We start from the raw sequence: 22,380 nt of genomic DNA, 5'->3' as shown, positions 1-22,380 counted from the left end.
GCTTTTGAATATGCTATCTAGGTTGGTCATAACCTTCTTCCAAGGAGTAAGCATCTTTTAATTTCATGGCTGCAGTCACCATCTGTAGTGATTTTGGAGCCCAGAAAAATAAAGTCTGACACTGTTTCAACTGTTTCCCCATCTATTTCCCATGAAGTGGTGGGACCGGATGCCATGATCTTTGTTTTCTGAATGTTGTGCTTTAAGCCCACTTTTTCACTCTCCACTTTCACTTTCATCAACAGGCTTTTTAGTTCCTCTTCACTTTCTGCCATAAGGGTGGTGTCATCTGCATATCTGAGGTTATTGCTATTTCTTCCGGCAATCTTGATTCCAGCTTGTGTTTCTTCCAGTCCAGCGTTTCTCATGATGTACTCTGCATATAAGTTAAATAAACAGGGTGACAATATACAGCCTTGACGAACTCCTTTTCCTATCTGGAACCAGTCTGTTGTTCCACGTCCAGTTATAACTGTTGCTTCCTGACCTGCATACAAATTTCTCAGGAGGCAGATCAGGTAATCTGGTATTCCCATCTCTTTCAGAATTTTCCACAGTTTATTGTGATCCACACAGTCAAAGGCTTAGGCATAGTCAATAAAGCAGAAATAGATGTTTTTCTGGAACTCTCTTGCTTTTTCCATGATCCAGCGGATGTGGGCAATTTGATCTCTGGTTCCTCTGCCTTTTCTAAAACCAGCTAGAACATCAGGAAGTTCACGGTTCACATATTGCTGAAGCCTGGCTTGGAGAATTTTGAGCATTACTTTACTAGCATGTGAGATGAGTGCAATTGTGCGGTAGTTTGAGCATTATTTGGCATTGCCTTTCTTTGGGATTGGAATGAAGACTGATCTTTTCCAGTCCTGTGGCCACTGATGAGTTTTCCAAATTTGCTGGCATATTGAGTGCAGCACTTTCACAGCATCATCTTTCAGGATTTGGAATAGCTCCACTGGAATTCCATCACCTCCACTAGCTTTGTTCGTAGTGATGCTTTCTAAGGCCCACTTGACTTCACATTCCAGGATGTCTGGCTCTAGGCCAGTGATCACACCATCGTGATTATCTGGGTCATGAAGATCTTTTCTGTACAGTTCTTCTGTGTATTCTTGCCATCTCTTCTTAATATCTTCTGCTTCTGTTAGGTCCATACCATTTCTGTCCTTTATCAAGCTCATCTTTGCATGAAATGTTCCTTTGGTATCTCTGATTTTCTTGAAGAGATCCCTAGTCTTTCCCATTCTGTTATTTTCCTCTATTTCTTTGCATTAATTGCTGAAGAAGGCTTTCTTATCTCTTCTTGCTATTCTTTGGAACTCCGCATTCAGATGTTTATATCTTTCCTTTTCTCCTTTGCTTTTCGCTTCTCTTGTTTTCACAGCTATTTGTAAGGCCTCCCCAGACAGCCATTTTGCTTTTTTGCATTTCTTTTCCGTGAGGATGGTCTTGATCCCTGTCTCCTGTACAATGTCACGAATCTCATTCCATAGTTCATCAGGCACTCTATCTATCAGATCTAGGCCCTTAAATCTATTTCTCACTTCCACTGTATAGTCATAAGGGATTTGATTTAGGTCATACGTGAATGGTCTAGTGGTTTTCCCTACTTTATTCAATTTAAGTCTGAATTTGGTAATAAGGAGTTCATGGTCTGAGCCACAGTCAGCTCCTGGTCTTGTTTTTGCTGACTGTATAGAGCTTCTCCATCTTTGGCTGCAAAGAATATAATCAATCTGATTTCGGTGTTGACCATCTGGTGATGTCCATGTGTACAGTCTTCTCTTGTGTTGTTGGAAGAGGGTGTTTGTTATGACCAGTGCATTTTCTTGGCAAAACTCTATTAGTCTTTGCCCTGCTTCATTCCGTATTCCAAGGCCAAATTTGCCTGTTACTCCAGGTGTTTCTTGACTTCCTACTTTTGCATTCCAGTCCCCTATAATGAAAAGGACATCTTTTTTGGGTGTTAGTTCTAAAAGGTCTTGTAGGTCTTCATAGAACCGTTCAACTTGAGCTTCTGCAGCGTTACTGGTTGGGGCATAGACTTGGATTACTGTGATATTGAATGGTTTGCCTTGGAAACGAACAGAGATCATTCTGTCATTTTTGAGATTGCATCCAAGTACTGCATTTCAGACTCTTTTGTTGACCATGATGGCCACTCCATTTCTTCTGAGGGATTCCTGCCCGCAGTAGTAGATATAATGGTCATCTGAGTTAAATTCACCCATTCCAGTCCATTTGAGTTCGCTGATTCCTAGAATGTCGACATTCACTCTTGCCGTCTCTTGTTTGACCACTTCCAATTTGCCTTGATTCATGGACCTAACATTCCAGGTTCCTATGCAATATTGCTCTTTACAGCATCGGACCTTGCTTCTATCACCAGTCACATCCACAGCTGGGTATTCTTTTTGCTTTGGCTCCATCCCTTCATTCTTTCTGGAGTTATTTCTCCACTGATCTCCAGTAGCATATTGGGTACCTACTGACCTGGGGAGTTTCTCCTTCAGTATCCTATCATTTTGCCTTTTCATACCTTTCATGGGGTTCTCAATGCAAGAATACTGAAGTGGTTTGCCATTCCCTTCTCCAGTGGACCACATTCTGTCAAATCTCTCCACCATGACCCACCCGTCTTGGGTTGCCCCACGTGCATGGCTTAGTTTCATTGAGTTAGACAAGGCTGTGGTCCTAGTGTGATTAGATTGACTAGTTTTCTGTGAGTATGGTTTCAGTGTGTTTGCCCTCTGATGCCCTCTTGCAACACCTACCATCTTACTTGGGTTTCTCTTACCTTGGGCGTGGGGTAGCTCTTCACGGCTGCTCCAGCAAAGCACAGCCATTGCTCCTTACCTTGGATGAGGGGTATCTCCTCACCGCCGCCCTTCCTGACCTTCAAGGTGGGACAGCTCCTCTAGGCCCTCCTGCGCCCGCGCAGCCATGGCTCCAGAAACCGTTAAACATTACAATGTTTATAAAAAACAGATGTTTATTAAAGAAAAAGCATTGCATTAGTTACAAAAACCTGATCAAATTTGTCACTAAGTCATGATTTAACATCCACCCTAAGTTATGACCAACCTAGATAGCATATTCAAAAGCAGAGACATTACTTTGCCAACAAAGGTCCGTCTAGTCAAGGCTGTGGTTTTTCCTGTGGTCATGTATGGATGTGAGATTTGGACTGTGAAGAAAGCTGAGTGCAGAAGAATTGATGCTTTTGATCTGTGGTGTTGGAGAAAACTCTTGAGAGTCCCTTGGACTGCAAGAAGATCCAACCAGTCCATTCTGAAGGAGATCAGCCCTGGGATTTCTTTGGAAGGAAGGATGCTGAAGCTGAAACTCCAGTACTTTGGCCACCTCATGCAAAGAGTTGACTCATTGGAAAAGACTCTGATGCTGGGAGGGGTTGGGGACAGGAGGAGAAGGGGATGAGAGAGGATGAGATGGCTGGATGGCATCACCGAAAAACTCAATGGACTTGAGTTTGAGTAAACTCTGGGAGTTGGTGATGGACAGGGAGGCCTGGTGTGCTGCAATCCATGGGGTCACAAAGAGTCGGACACAACTGAGCAACTGAACTGAACTGAAAGCTGTTAAAGCCATATAAAATTTTTTCTGATCTGATATAGCAGGGTTTTTTTGTTGTTGTTGTTGAGTAGTTACTCTCATGGCAGCATTAGTTTCAAGGATTATATCACAAATAGAGAAAGTGAAGTGGATTTAAAGGCAAAGACTGAGGAGAACCAAGATGGCAGAGGAGTAGGTGGATATTGAGTGCATACATCTCTGTCCACAAATGTATTGGGAATACAAGTACAGTTTTCACAGATCATTGGAAGAATACTAGCAGGAGTCCTTAACCAACAGAAAGAATTATATGGATAGACACATGATTGGGTATGGCAAAAGAAAGAAGGAAGATGGAGGAACAGAGCAAAATCAGGAGAGGACCTGCAGTGGGCATGGGAAAGCTGAAGCAAGAGAGACTCCTACATCCAGGGAAATCAGTTGGAACAGAAGGGAAGCATTTGAGGCTGTTGAAGGAGGGTGAAGCAGCTGATCTGTGAGAGTCTGAAATGAGTGAAAAACCACAAAATCAGTTCTGCAGCTGTACATATCCCAGACTGAGACACAGGTCCAATGGTATGCACCAGGGCTGGGGACTAGAAACTCAGGTGGAAGACTGCTGTTGACTGAGGGGATTTGGCATGAGGAATGGTAGGGAGGAGATTCACAATAGACATTTTCTCCAATGTCTTTGGAGAAAAACTGGGTACCCATGGAAGCCAGGGGCTACTTGTGAGTTGTGTACAGGACTGGAGCCACCACTATAGACCTTCCCTCCCCACTTGGCAGTGCTATCAGTTGAGCAATAGAGGCACCAGTCAGGACTGCCCTTTCAGTGCTTGCTGCTGGAGGCTAGAAAAGGCTCCTAATAGAGCCATATCTCTTGTGCCCATGGCTGTCAGATTCTCTGCACACCCTGTGTTGCCAAAATCCCTGCAATCCAAGCAGTCATGCCACCTCTATTCATTGTCCTTCCTAGGGCAGACCCAAGTCCTCCAGGGACACCTCAGGAGTATACTCCTGTGGCTGTCTCACACACAGAGGTGAGTGTAAAACCACAATTGAGCTCTAGGGGTGGGGCAAATAAGAAGCAGGATTAAAAACCTTTCTATCAGCTGCACAAGCTGCAGATGAAATACATACAATCAACTAGTTATACTGTGTCTATGGAATATGTAAAAGGACAATGAGTGTTTTCACATAAGAAAACACTAGGTCTGGCAGCTGCAGACATTGGAGGCAAGTACACACATGAGCAGGGCCAGACTAGAGTCTGAGCTGCCCACAGTAGGTCCAGAGGCCAGCCCTCCCTAGAATTGGAGGGCTTCTTAAGAAGGTGGAGGAAGGTTGTGTCTGAAACTGGGATCAAGAACACTGACAGCTGAGACCCTATGAAAACATAGAATTATTTTAACAATGCTTTTATTTCATTCCTATATTTCTACTTCTACTGTTTGCTGTTTTATGTCTTTTCTACTTTTGTTTGTGTATGTATGTGTGTATATATATATATATATTTACTTCTATTTTAACTTTGCTTTTCTTTTATTTTCTTTACAATTTATGTCCGTTTGTCCTATTTGCTTTATTTCTCACTTGGCACTCCCTTTTGATTTTTTTTTTCTCTTTTGTGTTTTAGTTAGTTGTTTTTAATTGGTTAATTTTGTTTTTTATTTATTTTGTTCATTGAATTGCTCTCTTATAGTGTGTTTTATTTGGTCTCAAGTACAACCTTGAGAACATTTTTTTTCTTTTTTTAACCACACTTTTAATTTCATTTATATACTTCTAACTCCATTTTGGCTTATTGAAATGCTTTTTTTTTCCTGTCTTGTTTCTTTGTTTTTCTTATTGTTCTTCTCCTGCTGTAGTCATTCTTTAATACATACAAATCTTTCTATTACTTCTATTTAACTTTGCTTTTCTGTTATTTTCCTCTTACCTTTTCTTCCTCTTTCTTTCTTTTTCTTTTTTTAACCATGTTTGTTAGTTTGCTTTGTTTTTTTTGCAATATTCACCAGTTGGCACTCTGCTTTGGTTTGGCTTCCTGGATTATATTTTAGCTAGCTTTGTTTCTAATTGTTCGATATAATTTTTTAATTCCTTTGCCTACCAGGTCAATCTAGTGTATTTTTATTTCCTTTGTACTGTTTCGACTTTGTTTATGTGTATGTGTGTGTGGGTATGTTACATTGTTTTTGTTATTATTAGTCCCATTTTCCACATACCATTCCTCTGGGCTCAAGTTTTATCTTTTACTATGTTTTTTGTTTGTTTTCTTTGTATGTTTGTTTTAATCCCCTTTAATATCATAACAAGTGACATGTGGAGTCTTGATTCCCTGCCCAGAGATCAGTCCTAAGTCTTTGGAGTGGGACTGCTGAGTCCGGGACCCTAAACTGCCCAAGAACTCTTAGCCCAGGCGAGTACTAATTAGTGAGAACTCCCAGAAAAGCCTCTACTTATATGCAAGACCCAGCATCACCCACCTGCTGACAGCACCCTGTACAGGATGCCTCACTCAACTAACAAGCAAGAGAAAAATACAGACTCAATCAACAGCAGACAAGATTACCAGAGACACTCCAAAACATACAATCTCACACAGCCCTACTCATCAGAGGGAAAAAAATAAAACTCACCTCTGCCCTCTAGAATGCAGACACAAGTCACTCCCAACATGAAGCCTACACAAACAACTGGACCAACCTTATGCATCGAGGGTAGAAAACAAAAGGAAGAAATAATATGACCCTAAAGCCTAGGAAAGTGAAGTGAAGTGAAGTCACTCAGTTGTGCCCGACTTTTTGTGACCCCATGGATAGTAGCCTGCACCAAGCTCCTCCGTCCATGGGATTTTTCAAGGCAAGAAGTACTGGAGTGGGTTGCCATTTCCTTCTCCAAAAGCCTAGGAAAAGAAGACCTCAAATATAGTAACTTAGAAAAAAGTGATGAAAAGACAGAGAAATACTGCACAAATAGAACAAGGCAGAAACTCACAAGACCAAATAAATGAAAGGAAATAGTCAAGCTAGCTGAAAAAGAATTCAGAGTAATGATAGTAAAGATAATCCAATACCTTGAAAATAAAATGGAGAAAATGCAAGAATCAGTTGGGTCACAAACGAAGCTTCAGTAAATTTAAGAAAACTGAAAACACATGAAGCATCTTTTCTGACCACAGTGCTATAGGACATTTATCAATTACAGGGGAAAAAACTGTAAAAACATAAACACCTAGAGATTTTACAATACATTTCTAAACAGTGAATAGATTACTGAAGAAATAAAAAGGGAAATAAAATTCCTAGAAACAGATAACAATGGAAACACAATGACCCCAAACCTATGGGGTACAGCAAAATCAGTTCTAAGAGGGAAATTTATAGCAATACAATCCTACCTGAAGAAACAAGAAAGGCATCAAATAGACAAGCTAACTATATGCCTAAAACTACTGGAAAAAGAAGAACAAAAGAACCATAGAGTTAGTAGAAGGAAAGAAATCATAAAGATAAGAGCAGAAATAAATGAAAAGGAAATGAAGGAAACAATAGGTTAATAAAACAAATATGGTTCTTTGAGAAGATAAACAAAATAGATTAACCATTAACCAGACTCATCAAGAAAAATAAAAGGGAGAAGAATCAAATTAACAAAATTAGGATGAAAAAGGAGAGGTTACAACAGGAAATATAGAAATACAAAGGATCATAAGAGACTGTTATGAACAACAAAATGCAAATAAAATGGATGATCTAGAGGAAATGGACAGATTCTTAGCAAAGGTCAACCTTACAAGGTTGAACCAGGAAGAAAGAGAAATGATGAACAAACTAATTACAAGCACCTACATCAAACCTGTGATTAAAAAAAAAAAAAACTTCCCCAAAAAACAAAAGCCCAGGGTCTGATTGCTTCACAGGTGAATTCTATCAAACAGTTAGAGAAGAGCTAAGCCCTATCCTTTTGCAACTCTTTCAAAAAACTGCAGAGGAAGAAACACTTTGAAACTCATTCTACAAGGCCACTACCACAATGATACCAAAGCCAGACAAAGAATCACACACCACACACACACACACACACACACACACATAGGAAAAAAAAATTACAAGTCAATATCACTGATGAACTTAGATGCAAAAATTCTCAACAAAATTCTAGCAAATAGAACTCAACAACACATTAAAAAGATCATACATCCTGATCAAGTTGGGTTTATCCCAGGGATACATGGATTCTTCAATATACAGAAATCAATCAATGGGATACACCATACTAACTAACTGAAAGATTAAAAACCATATGATAATCTCAATAGATGAAGAAAAAGCCTTTGACAAAAGCCAGCACTCATTTATGATAAATTAAACAACTCTTCAAAAATGGGCATAGAAGAAACCTACCTCAATGTAGCAAAGGCCATAATACAACAAAACCACAGCAAATGTTATTCTCAATGGTGAAAACTGAAAGCATTCCAAGATGAGGAGCAAGACAAGGGCACCCACTCTCACCACTATTGTTCAACATAGTTTTGGAAGTCTTAACTATGGCAATCAGAGGAATAAATGGAATATCAGGAATCCAGATAGGAAAAGAAGAAGTAAAACTCCCCCTGTTTGCAGACAACATGATACTATACATAACAACCCTAAAGATACTATCACAAAATTACTAGAGCAAATCAATGAATTTAGTAAGGTTGCAGTATACAAAATCAATATACAGAAATCACTTGCATTCCTATATACTAACAATGAAAAACAGAAAGAGAAATTAAGGAATCAATTCCATTTACCATTGCATCAAAAATAATACAATACATAGGAATAAACAAAACTAAGGAGACAAAAGAGCTGTATACAGAAAACTATGACACTGATGAAAGAAATCAAAGAAAAAATAAACAGATGGAGAGATAATCTGTGTTCCTGGGTTGGAAGAAACAATACTGTGAAAGTGACTGTCCTACCAAATGCAATCTACAGAGTCCATGTGATCCCTATCAAATTATCAATTGCATTTTTCACAGAGCTAGAACAAAAAACCTCACCATTTGCATGGAAACACAAAAAATCACAAATAGCCAAAGGAATCTTGAGAAAGAAGAATGGAGTTGAAGGAATCAACCATCCTGACTTCAGAGTATTCTAAAGAGCTACAGTCATTGAGACAGTATGGTACAGGCACAAAAACAGAATATAGACCAAGGGAACAAGACAGAAAGCCCAGAGATAAACCCACACACCTGTAGGCATCTTATCTTTGACAGAGGAGGCAACATACAAGGTGGCAAAGATAGTCTCTTCAATAAGTCACGCTGGGAAAATTGGACAGTTACAGGTAAAAGAATGAAATTAGAATACTTCCTAAAACCATATGCAAAAATAAACTCAAAATGGATTAAATACCTAACTTTAAGACCAGAAACTATAAAACTTAGAGGCAAACATAGAACACTCAATGACATAAATCACAGCAAGATCCTCTATGACCCATATCCTAGAATAATGAAAACAAAAATAAACAAGTGAAACCTAATTAAACTTACAAACTTTGCACAGTAAAGGAAAGTATGAACAAGGTGAAATGACAAGTCTCAGAATAGGAAAAAATAATAGCAAGTGGGACAACTAACAGAGGATTAATTTCCAAAGTATACGAGCAGGTCATAAAACTCAATATCAGAAAAACAAACAACCCAATCAAAAAGTGGGGGAAAGACCTAAAGAGAATTTCCCCAAAAAAGATATACATATGGCTAATAAACACACGAAAAGATACCATTCATTATTACAGAAACGCAAATGAAAACCACAACGAGGTATCACCTCACACCAGTCAGAATGGCCATCATCAAAAATCTACAAACAAATGCTGGAGAGAGTGTGGAGAAAGGAAACCAAGCCTCTTGCACTGTTGGGTAGGAATGTAAACAGATACAGACACTCTGGAGGGCAGTATGGAGATTCCTTACAAAACTAATAATAAAGCTACCATACGACTCAGCAATCCCAGTACTAGGCATATATGCTGCTGCTGCTGCTGCTGCTGCTAAGTTGCTTCAGTCATGTCCGACTCTGTGCGACCCCATAGACAGCAGCCCAGCAGGCTTCCCTGTCCCTGGGATTCTCAAGGCAAGAACACTGGAGTGGGTTGCCATTTCCTTCTCCAATGCATGAAAGTGAAAAGTGAAAGTGAAGTTGCTCAGTCGTGTCTGACTCTTAGCGACCCCATTGACTCCAGCCCACCAGGCTCCTCCATCCATGGGATTTTCCAGGCAAGAGTATTGGAGTGGGGTGCCATTGCCTTCTCTGCCATATATGCTGAGGAACCCAAATTTGAAAAGACACCTGTACCCCAGTGTTCATTGCAGAGGTGTTTACAATAGCCAGGTCTTGAAAGCAACCTAGATGTACATCAACAGATGAATGGATAAAAACGTTGTGGTACATATATACAATGGGATATTCTCAGCCATAAAAAAGAATTAATTTGAGTCAGTTGTAGTAAGGTGGATGAACCTAGAGCCTGTTGTAAAGAGTGAAGTAAGTCAGAAAGAGAAAAACAAATATCATATGTTAATGAACATATGAAATCTAGAAAAATGGCAGTGATCACCCTATTTTCAGGGCACAGATATAGAGATTGGACTTATGGACATGGCAGGGGAAGGTGAGTGTGGGATGAATTGAGGGAGTAGCTTATAAACATATACATTACTATACATAAAGTAGAAGCTAGTTGGAAGTGGCCGTGTAATACAGGGAGCCCAACTCGGTACTCTGTGACAACCTAGATGGGTGAGATGGGATTGGGGGTGGCAGGGAGTTTCAAGAGGGAGGGGACATATGTATTCTTTTAACTGATTCATGTTGTTGTACAGCAAAAACCAGTGCAACATTGTAAAGCAATTACCATCCAACTAAAAATAAATTTTAAAAAATAAAGGAAAACGCCATTAGTTTAATTTGAATCAGTTGTGAATGATGCTTGAGAGTCCATCCAAATGCAGTTTTAATAGTCTTTTGATAAATATGACACAGTATTCCTGAAGATATAATTTGAATCATCAAACTCCTAGAATATCATTTCTTGTGAGCAACTTCTTAGTAAGAACTTATTAACATATACTTGTACATTTTCATCATACTTTTACTTTCATGAGAAAAAAATCAAGTGTTTACATAGCTAATTTCACAAAGCATTAAGGGAATTCATTGGCCTTCTACTCATCTGCAAGAAACAAAACCCTAGGGAAACTTTAAGATGACAACAGGCTCAGGGCCCCAGAGGAGGTGATATTATATACATATTCCAGGGCCCAGTGGGGAAAAAGTGGCTGTTTAACTGTGGGTATACCTTAGAGAAGTTCTGGAAGCTCAGGGAAGTGGAAGATCCTAATAATTAAAGTGAAAGGACAGAAATCCCACAGGGGATCTGAAACAAGGCCCTAAGCACTATTAAGTCACCAGAATGAAAGAGGTTTGCTTCCTTTTATGAAATACTTCACTTTAATACTTTGAGGGAGGTTTCACTCCCTCAAACCCAGCTCATATTTAATCCTTAGTTTATTTTGGCGTCAAAACCTGTCCTCAGGGCTAAGCCTGTGACCCGATGAAAGTGAAGATGTGTTGATTTCTGTCAATATCACATTTCATTTCTTAAAAACACAAGGTGTCTCCTTGTGAGAACAGTCACCACTCACTGAACAAAAGTCTGAAAACCAACATTTACAAGAAAAAGATCGGATGGATGGACTTGAATAAGTCTAAGAAGTTATCAACTTGCTAAAACAATATTCTGAGGTTTGGCATTTTCTTGGCATTTTCTAGTCATTATACAAGCATTTTCTGAAGCATAAAATTACAATTAATAGACACACGATTGAGTCAGGGCTTGGGAATAGATGTAGAAATATATGAATGACTACGACAATAGTAAGTTTACCTGTACTTTATTTTCAGCCCTTCCTCCAAGAAAAAACAAATCCTTGCCACTTTTTGCCACTACTAGGGCATTTTCCAGGGCTTCCTCAGTGGCTCAGATGGTAAAGAATCTGCCTGCAATGCAGGGGACAGGGTTTGATCCCTGGGTCAGGAAAATCCCCTGGAGAAGGGAATGACTATCGACTCCAGTATTCTTTCCTGGATAATCCCATGACCAGAGAAACCTGGTGGGCTACAGTCCATGGGTTCACAAAGAGTCAGACATGACTGAGTGACTAAGCAGCCGAGAATTTTCATAATTAAAGCTCTAAAAGGATATGGAGACCATTTAGCTTGTCTCTTTCCGTACTATATTTTACAGCACAACAACAAATGGTTCATGTGAGTAACTATGCCAGCACAAATAAACCTTTGGTCAAACTCCTGGTGTTCTCATTAGGTGTTCAGTGCTACGGGAATAGAGATGAAATATGGAATTGTGACATGACAGACTAAGGACTCAGGATGTGGCATATACTTGGGAAAACTTGGGCCAACTTCTGAATCTTTCAACATCAGTTTTCTTGTCTGAAAAATAGAGATGATACTATTTTCTTCATAGAGTTATGATTTATTCATTCTTCATTTATTAGCACCTTCTATGTTCTACAAATAATACTAAATGTGGAGGTTATCAAGATAAATGAGGCAGGATCACAGCAGTCAAAAAACTCATGGTGGAGACAGATATATAGATAGAAACTAAAACTGAAAAAAGATGAGAATAATAAATTATGAAGGACTGCTTGAAAGATGTTAACTTCTCTATAAATATCATGTAACTAATGATTTCTTACATTGTCAGGCACAATCACTCCTTCCTTCAGCCTTCTGCCAAGGCCCCTTATCAATATTTTTACAGCCTCTCCAATTTTTTTCCTGTCTTGCTTCAGTGCTGTGTCCATTCACACCATCCTCTTTCTGCTCTCCCAACATCACTGTTGATATCTGTGCTGTTTCTAAGCAATCTAGGTAGATTGGTTAGAAATGTAGCACATTTCTAATGTAGCACATTTCACTTTTCCAGCACCTAAATTCCCCACCCTCTCTTTTTTTCAGCACTCAGGTGCCCCTACTTATTGTGGACCCTTGTGGAAAACTTTTAGGAGAAGGAAAACATCCTTGAGCTCTATGGCATTTGAGAGGAAGAAGACCCTGGCTGTAGAGCTGCTCAGGGTCCTGGTTTGAAACCTGACTCTGCTCCTTGATAGCTGGATGGGAAATTATAGAACCTCTCTGTGCCCCTGTTTCACTTCAGCAAAAAAGGAGATAGTACTAATAATATGAACCTCTTTTTTAAATGGATATTTGTGGCATCTTTAATTAGTACTAAGGAGATCAGTCCTGGGTGTTCTTTGGAAGGAATGATGCTAAAGCTCAAACTCCAGTACTTTGGCCACCTCATGCGAAGAGCTGACTCATTGGAAAAGACTCTGATGCTCGGAGGCAGGAGCAGGAGGAAAAGGGGATGACAGAGGATGAGATGGCTGGATGGCATCACCGACTCGATGGACGTGAGTTTGAGTGAACTCCGGGAGATGGTAATGGACAGGGAGGCCTGGCGTGCTGCGATTCATGGAGTCGCAGAGTCGGACTCGACTGAGCGACTGAACTGAACTGAACTGAAGCAACTGAGCATTCACGCACGCACGCACGCACTTAATGCCTGGTAAGCAAGTTCTCGCCATTTGTTTTTTTGTCTGTTGTTGCAGAGATCACCTTATTTGATGAAAGGTTGACTTGCGTGACCTCTACAAGCCCTGGAAATGTCCTATGCTCCATCCCTTTCTCTGCTCCCATTGGGTCTCCTGGAACACAGGCTCCAGGGTCTCTTTCTATATGATGGAATAGTGAGAAGCAGCAGCTCTCTTCATCAGCCTCACCCCCTACTCTGCTTTTTCTCTAGTGGAGAGAAACTTAGTTCCTGATGAGGTTCAGGGGAGAGTTCTAAACATGTTTTCCTCCAAAAACAACCAGGTGATAACTATCATAGGATTCTACAGAGCAGACACATAAGCCACTGATATTAGAGGTAGAAGTTTTTGGTTTAATGCCTGAAGCTGTTGCTAACAGATTTAGAGTGACAGGAGAAGCAGCAATGCGGTGGGTGTGGCAGTAAAAGCAGAGAGAGCTATAGCTAAGAGCCCAGTTATTTCTCTCCTTTTCTCCCTTATTTTTCCCTCTTATCAACTGCCTTATTCACTTACTATTTCTATGGTGTCCCACCCACCTTTTTTCCTTATCCTATGGTATAAAATGACCAACAGGAATTAATCTCAATTAATAAGCAGTGATCCAAGAGCAGGAGACTTCTTTGCTTTTATATTTGTTGGTGATAAATGTCCACTGGTTTCAGTAACACATTCTAGTTCTAAAAAGGTCCATAGACTGCACATTATATCTCCTACTTTTGGAGATAGGATCTGGCTGCATTCCAGTATTTAGCCATGTTCTAGTGCTAAGCTTGAAACCAGGTTGCCAGTTGGAATTAAGCTGATGCTTAATACCCAGGTCTCCCACATTATAGACGCTTTACCGTCTGAGCCACCAGGGAAGTCCGATGCATAATAACTCTCACCCAATTTGGAGATTTGAGTGCATGTGTTTATCTAGCTGTCTCTACCTCTCTTCATAGAAAAGTCAGATTTCTTTGTAAACATGGTATAATTAAGTCATGTTGTGTTCAGTCTCTCAGTCATGTCCAACTTTTTGCAACCTCATGGACAGAGAAGCCCACCAGGCTTCTCTGGTTTATGGAATTTTTCAGGCAAGAATACTGGAGTAGGTTGCCATTTTCCTCCTCCAAGGAATCTTTCCAACCCAGGGATTGAATCTGCATCTCTTGTGTCTCCTGCATTGGCAGGCAGATTCTTTTAACACTAGTGCCACCTGGGAAGCCCTAATTAGGTCATGAAGAGTAGTCAAATTCCGTCAGTTAGAGCTCTGATTCTATACCAATTTTTTTGTGATTGAGAAAATTTCTTGGTTTTTCTAAAACTAATTTACTGTCATACATAATAGAAGAAGCACATTTCTCACAAACTGTATTTTGATTATGACAAAGAGCCATAAGGAAAGTTTGTTAAAATAAAAAGTTAATTAACAAGTACATTAATTCACATAAATGATTACTCACAAGTGATTAGAAGGACCCAGGGCTTAGAGGCCTCAAAAGTGACCCACAAGCAAAATTTTTGTAATAATATCTATGGTATGTGCTGATAATATCATAAAAGAATAAAACTTGGGCACCATTTTATTTTATATTTTAGCCACATCTCGTGGCATGTGGGATCTTAGTTCCCTGAGCAGGAATCAAACCCATGTCCCCAGCAGTGGAAATGTGGATTCTTAACTATTGGATTGCTAGAGAAGTTCATGGGCATCATTTCAGTTAACACGTTTCCTCTTCTTCTTTTTCCTTTACATTCTCTAACATCTTATTCCTCCCCCTCCTCTTATTTTACTTCTTTTATCTCCATTCCACTTCCTTCTCTTTCTCCTCCCAATCTTTATTCAACTCCCTTTTTCATGAGCTATTTTAACTCTAGGTTTCAATGATTTGTGACAGCAGCCAGACATACTGCTTGAGCACTGAGCTTGTCAAAGTAAAGAAATATTTCATTTTCATATGTTCACAAAAGTGAATAATAGCAAAGATATAATAATCTTGAAATATCTGCATTCCAATACTTTCTTATACACTTACCTATTTTATGATCCATGTTGTAAAATTGTACTGAGGGAACAATATGTAGGGATTGTCAACTACAGGTATTAAAGTTACTACTCTATTCAGTTCAGTTCAGTTCAGTCACTCAGTCGTGTCCGACTCTTTGCGACCCCATGAATCGCAGCACGCCAGGCCTCCCTGTCCATCACCAACTCCCGGAGTTCACTCAGACTCACATCCATCAAGTCAGTGATGCCATCCAGCCATCTCATCCTCTGTCGTCCCCTTCTCCTCCTGCCCACAATCCCTCCCAGCATCAGAGTCTTTTCTAATGAGTCAACTCTTCACATGAGGTGGCCAAAGTACTGGGGTTTCAGCTTTAGCATCATTCCTTCCAAAGAAATCCCTAGGCTGATCTCCTTCAGAATGGACTGGTTGGATCACCTTGCAGTCCAAGGGACTCTCAAGAGTCTTCTCCAACACCACAGTTCAAAAGCAATCAATTCCTCGGCGCTCAGCCTTCTTCACAGTCCAGCTCTCACATCCATACATGACCACAGGAAAAACCACAGCCTTGACTAGACAGACCTGTGTTGGCAAAGTAATGTCTCTGCTTTTGAAAATGCTGTCTAGGTTGGTCATAACTTTTCTTTTTTTTTTTTTTTTAATTTTATTTTATTTTTAAACTTAACATAACTGTATTAGATTTGCCAAATATCAAAATGAATCCACCGGGAGAATGGTCATAACTTTTCTTCCAAGGAGTAAGCATCTTTTAATTTCATGGCTGCAGTCACCATCTGCAGTGATTGTGGAGCCCAAAAAAATAAAGTCTGACACTGTTTCCACTATTTCCCCATCTATTTCCCATGAAGTGATGGGACTGGATAACAAGTGTTGAAATTCAAAGGGAATCAAATATTTTAAAAAGAAGGTAAAATCAGTTTTTGATCAGAATGGAATGGACAGAGTTTTGAGAAGAATTCAAAAAGGCACTGACATCGATCAGAATGTTAAATGATGGGAAGGATTTGATACAGCCTTTACTGGAGGGAGCCTGGTCTAAATAAAAGGAAAACTATCAGTACATAAGTAAATGCATGAAGATGGAAAGATATGATATTTCATAAGATTATAGTGTAAGTCATTATAAGGGAAAATTTTTGTTGCAATACAAGAAAATTGGCCAGCTAAATTAGTGACAAACTTGTTGAGTATTTAAATGCAAATATAAGCAGCATTGAGCTTAATTCACTAATTCATGGAGAACATTTCAAATGTTGCCACAGAGAGTGACTCAATCACAGCTATGCTTTAAGATGATTATGTTTGAAGAAGAAGGAGTCTGGACAATCAGGAAAAGAAGACTAAAGATTTAGAATTGAGTGAAATAATAAGTTTGGAAAAGAGAGGAATGTCTGAGAGATATGATAGTTAAATATGGTTAGATCAATTAACTAATTAAATATATAAGGAAAAATAATTAAACATGGTCTCAATGTTATAAGCCTGAATGTTTGTGTTAGAGGAGAGGTGATGACTGAAATAATAAAGGCATAAAAGGTGGGAGTTGAGCTCAGTTTTGGCATGATAAATTGGAAGTGCTGGCAGGACATGTGATGCAAGTGTTTAAGAAATTGTTGGAAATACAGAAGTGAGCTCCAAAGAGGATAGACAGGTAAATATATTGTTCTGAGAGCTTGAACTCAGAATCAGGAAAAGCTTCACTCTGAGGTCATACAGTTTCCTGTGCTTAGGAGTGGCCCGTGTGTGATTTAATGATCTGATGTTGCCATCTTGAAATTTTTAATAATTTTGAAAAAAGGGTACCACATTTTAATTTTGCCATGTGAAATATGTATTTGGTCCTGCATGGGGCTATGAAAGATTGACAAGGGAGATGATATAGACAGAGGAGAGGAGGAGCTACTTAAGACGCTTGAGGAAATGGTCCCGTTGATAAGTCAAAAACTAAAAGGAGACCAAAATATGGAGTCTCATTGTCCCAGGAAATTCCAAATAATGAGTTTTTAATTCTTGGATGGGTATGATAACTGTAGATATGAAATAATTTTTAAATAGTGGAGTAAAATTATCAGCTTTTAGTGTTTATCAAACAATAATTAAAGACTGGTGAACCTCACCTTTTTTTAGTGGATTTCTGATTTATTATAAAAGGATGTGATAAAAGATATGGATGAACATTCAGATGAAAGAAATATGTAAGACATGGAGGTTCCATGCCTTGTCTGAGTGCTTCACTCTCCCCAACTCTCCATATGTTCACACCCATAAGTTCCTCATGTGCATGCTAAATCGCTTCAGTCATGTCCAACTCTTTGCAACCCTATGGACTCTAGCCCACCATGCTCCTCTGCCCATGGGATTCTCCAGGCAAGAATACTGGAGTGATTTCCATTTCCTCCTCCAGGGGATCTTCCCAACCCAGGGATCGAACTCACATCTCTTACATCTCCTACATTGGCAGGCAGGTTCTTTACCACTAGCACCACGTGGGAAGACTGTAAGTTCCTCAAGACATTTTAAATATCATTTTGTTCAACTAAGACATAGAAAGAATGGATAGGGGAATAACTAATCTAAAATAAAGGTTCTTAACTAGGCATAAGATTTACGAGATGTCCTATATTTTTTCTCCCACAGTGCATCAGCCATCATAGAGGAAGTTAAGATATGGCAAAAAGAAATAACATATCTACTACAGATTTCATCCTCTTGGGCCTCTTTCCTGAGTTCCAATATGCCAGCCTCCTGGTCTACCTCATTCTTCTGGTCTACCTCATTGCCCTCACAGGGAACTCCATACTCATCTTCCTGATCTGGCTGGATGTTCACCTCCACACTCCCATGTACTTCTTACTCAGCCAGCTCTCTCTCATTGACTTGTTCTACATCTCCAGCTCAGTTCCTAAGATGGTCATCAACCACTCTTTAGGGAAGCACAGCATCTCTTTCATTGCCTGTGGAATCCAAATGTTTTTCTGCCTAAGTCTAGGTGGTGCTGAGTGTCTCCTTCTGACCTTCATGTCATATGACCGATTTGTGGCTATTTGTAATCCCCTGCAGTACACAGTCATCATGAATTCTAAGGTCTGTTTGCTCATAGCAGTAGCATCATGGACTGGGGGTGCTCTAAATTCACTCATTCAAACCATCTACACCATGCATTTTCCTGTTTGTGGTCTAAAGGAAATAAATCACTTCTTCTGTGAGATGCCAGCCATCTTGAAGCTATCCTGTGAGGATACTTCAGATTATGAGATGGTGGTATTTGTGGTAAGTATCATATTTATCCTCATCCCTTTCAACCTCATAATTGCCTCCTACATTCGAATCTTCCTCACTGTTCTCAAAATGAAATCTCCTGAGGGGAGGAACAAAGCTCTGGCCACGTGCTCTTCTCACCTGACTGTGGTGAGTCTCTACCTGGGGCCAGGCATAGTGGTGTACATGACACCTGGCTCCTCCCACACCCCAGCATTGGATCAAGGTCTTTCTGTGTTCTACACTATACTTACTCCCATGCTGAACCCCATTATATATAGCCTGAGGAACAAGGAGGTGATGGGGGCCCTGAGAAAGGTCCTGAGGAAGAAGCTGGTATCAAAGTAATTTAAGAAATATCATTACCATAAATCTAGTTTCAATATGGAAGTCCAAGTTCCTGGCTTGCTTTTTCTTCCTCTACACAGAATTCCTATTTAGGAACATATATTATTTTAGAAATATTGACTATCCAGTTACTTTATTATGTTTGAAACAAAATAATTAAGTTCAGTTATGAGTTGCTTTCATAGAAATATTTGGAGAAAAGGGCTTTAATAGTACATAGATGGAAGCATATATACTCAGTTTCCTAATTCATCCACAAAAGTGGATGAGGATTCCCATCATTTTTTTTTTTTTTATCACCACAGAGATAGAGAAAGCTGGGACTACTTATTCTAACGTTTGACCAAGTATCAGCCTGGTCTGAGAGTAGAACAGAGAAGGAGACAGGGTCATTAATTTTCTCCAAGAACTGTTTTCTCCAGGTTAATAATATTTCTTTTGATTACGTGAAAACCAAATTTATTTCTTTGACAACTATTAAGGAACGATTATCTATTGACTGTATTTCATATCTTTTAATTTGATGAAATTGCATTCTGACCTCATAGTTACAGTAGGAGTTTTCAGAGATTTGTTACTTTACTGTTTCTTAGTTCTCTAACCTCATCTCCCATTATTCATTTCTCTCAGATAAACAAAACCAACATATCTTTGAGAAAGAAATTTCAAGGACAGATGGATGTCCTATCCCTCCCCACTTCCTATGAGAAAAAGTTGGATGGTGAAAGTAGGGGAGTGATAAAGGAGAGATGAAGACAGTACAGTGTTTTGTTAGTAGATTGTATCTCATTACCCTATCAGAACCTCATGGAGGTCAGCAATATTATAGCCAAACAAAGGAACTGTGTCTTGATACGCAGGGAAAAGATTCCCATGATCCCTTCATGATCTCAGAGAGACAGAACATTAGTAAAAGTAATAGTAGCTGATATAACAGATATCCCTCCGAAATCTTAGCTCACTAACACAATAAAAGTTTATGTTTTGTTCATAAAAGTCTAATCTTTAGAGAGGTAGAATCTGTGGTTCTGTTCCTTACAATCAGTGATCCAGACTGACAGAGGTTCTGACATCATTAGCATGTGATTTCTAAGATTGAATGGGCTTTGGTGTATATCCAGCAAAAAGGAGTGCAGAAATGTCTGAGATGGTCTTACAGGCTAGTCAGGGAAGTGGCAAACATGACATCTACCCATATTGAATTTGTCAGAGTCTTACACCATGGGTTTTCCTGGCAACTCAGTGGTATAGAATATGCTATATGCCTGCCAATGTAGGAGATGTAGGTTTGATCCCTGGGTAGAGAACATACCCTGGAGAAAGAAATGGCAACCCACTCCAATATTCTTGCCTGGGAATTCCCGAGGAGCTTGGTGAGCTACAGTCCATGGGGTTGCAAAAGTGTCAGACACAGCTTAGTGACAACAACAGCAAGTCCTATGCCACATCTTACTGAATGGTGGCTGGAAAATATCTTCTAGCTGTGTCACCAGAGGAAAAGAAAATGGGTATGGTGAATACTTAGCCAAATAATTGTGTATTGTGTCCTGGTTGTTGCTGTTCAGTCACTCCGTCATGTCAGACTCTTTGTGACCCCATGGACTGCAGCACCCTAGGCTTCCCTGTCCTTTACCATCTCCTAGAGCTCGATCAAACTCATGTCCATTGAGTTGGTGATGCCATCCAACCATCTTGTCCTCTGTCATTCCCTTCTCCCCCTGCTTTCAATCTTTCCCAGCATCAGGGTCTTTTCTAATGAGTCGGCTCTTCCCATCAGGTGGCCAAAGTATTGGAGGTTCAGCTTCAGCATCAGTCCTTCCAACGAATATTCAGGATTGAATTCCTTTAGAATTAACTGGTTTGATCTCCTTGCAGTCCCAGGGACACTCAAGAGTCTTCTCCAACACCACAGTTCAAAAGCAATCCTTCAGCACTCAGCCTTCTTTATGGTCAAACTCTCACATCCATACATGACTACTGGGAAAACCATAGCTCTAACTAAATGGACCCTTTGGTCAGCAAAGTAATGTCTTTGCTTTTCAATATGTTGCCTAGGTTTGTCATAGTTTTTCTTCCAAGGAGCATGCATCTTTTAATTTCATGGCTGCAGTCACTGCCTAAAGTGATTTTAGAGCCCAAGAAAATAAAGTCTGTCACTGTTTCCATTGTTTCTCCATGTATTTTCCATGAAGTGATGGGACCGGATGCCATGATCTTCATTTTTTGAATGTTCAATTGTAAGCCAGCTTTTTCACTCTCCTCTTTCACCTTCATCAAGAGGATCTTTAGCTCCCCTTCACTTTCTGCCATAAGGGTGGTGTCAATTGCATACATGAGGTTATTGATATTTCTCCCAGCAATCTTGATTCCAGATTCTGCTTCATCCAGTCTAGCATTTCACATGATGTACTCTGCATATAAGTTAAATAAACAGAGTATCAGTATACATCCTTGACGTAATCCTTTCCCAATTTTGAACCAGTCCATTGTTCCATGTTTGGTCTTAACTGTTTCTTCTTGACCTGCATACAGGTTTCACCAGGCAGGTAAGGTGGTCTGGTATTCCCATCTGATTAGGAATTTTCCACAGTTTGTTGTGATCCACACAAAGGCTTTAGTGTAGTCAATGAAGCAGAAATAGATGTTCTTCTGAAATTCTCTTGCTTTTTCTATGATCCAAAACATGTTGGCATTTTGATCTCTGGTTCCTCTGCCTTTTTCAAATCCAGCTTGAATACCTGGAAGTTCTCGGTTCATGTACTGTTGAAGCCTAGCTTAGAGAATTTTGAGTATTACTTTGCTAGCATGTGAAATAAGTGCAACTGTGTGATACTTTGAACATCCTTTAACATTACCCTTCTTTGGTATTAGAATTAAAACTGATATTTTCCAGTCCTGTGGCCACTGCTGAGCTTTCCAAAGTTGCTGGCATATTGAGTGCAGTCCTTTCACAACATCATCTTTTAGTATCTGAAATATCTCAGCTGGAATTCCATCACTTCCACTAGCTTTGTTCATGGTGATGCTTCTAAGGCCCACTTGACTTGGCACTCCAAGATGTCTGGCTCTAGTTGAGTAATCACACCACTGTGGTTATCTGGATCATTAAGATCTTTTTTTGTATACTTCTATGTATTCTTGCCACCTCTTCTTAATGTCTTATGCTTCTGTTAGTTTCATACCATTTCTGTCCTTTATTGTGCCCATCTTTGCATGAAATGTTCCCTTGGTATCTCTAATTTTCTTCAAGAGATCTCTAGTCTTTCCCAGTCTATTGTTTTTCTCTATTTCTTTGCACTGATCACTGAGGAAGACTTTCTTATCTCTCCTTGCTATTCTTTGGAAGTCTGCATTCAAATGGGTATATCTTTCCTTTTCTCCTTTGCCTTTCACTTCTCTTCTTTTCTCAGCTATTTGTAAGGCCTCCTCAGACAATCATTTTGCCTTTTTGAATTTCTTTTTCTTGGGGATCACTGCCTCCTGTACCTGTTATGAACCTCCATCCAT

At 39.6% G+C, this 22,380-nt stretch overlaps 1 protein-coding gene across 1 annotated transcript; it reads left to right on the top strand.

Annotated features, from left to right (window-relative positions):
• The first annotated feature begins 17,726 nt into the window (after positions 1-17,726).
• LOC102416087 (olfactory receptor 2T27-like) lies at positions 17,727-18,873 on the top strand. Its single transcript, XM_006052765.4, has one exon. The coding sequence runs from the start codon at positions 17,935-17,937 to the stop codon at positions 18,871-18,873; it is 939 nt and encodes a 312-aa protein (XP_006052827.3). The 5' UTR covers positions 17,727-17,934.
• The last annotated feature ends 3,507 nt before the right edge of the window (positions 18,874-22,380 follow it).

Source organism: Bubalus bubalis, chromosome 9 (assembly GCF_019923935.1).
Source record: "Bubalus bubalis isolate 160015118507 breed Murrah chromosome 9, NDDB_SH_1, whole genome shotgun sequence".
Classification (NCBI taxonomy): Eukaryota; Metazoa; Chordata; class Mammalia; order Artiodactyla; family Bovidae; genus Bubalus; species Bubalus bubalis.
The sequence above is the reverse complement of the archived record's forward strand: the minus strand, read 5'-3'. Positions and strand labels throughout refer to the sequence as shown.

Bases quoted from the DNA above. Each gene is read 5' to 3' on its own strand.
- LOC102416087 (XM_006052765.4), top strand. From the start codon at position 17,935: ATGGCAAAAAGAAATAACATATCTACTACAGATTTCATCCTCTTGGGC.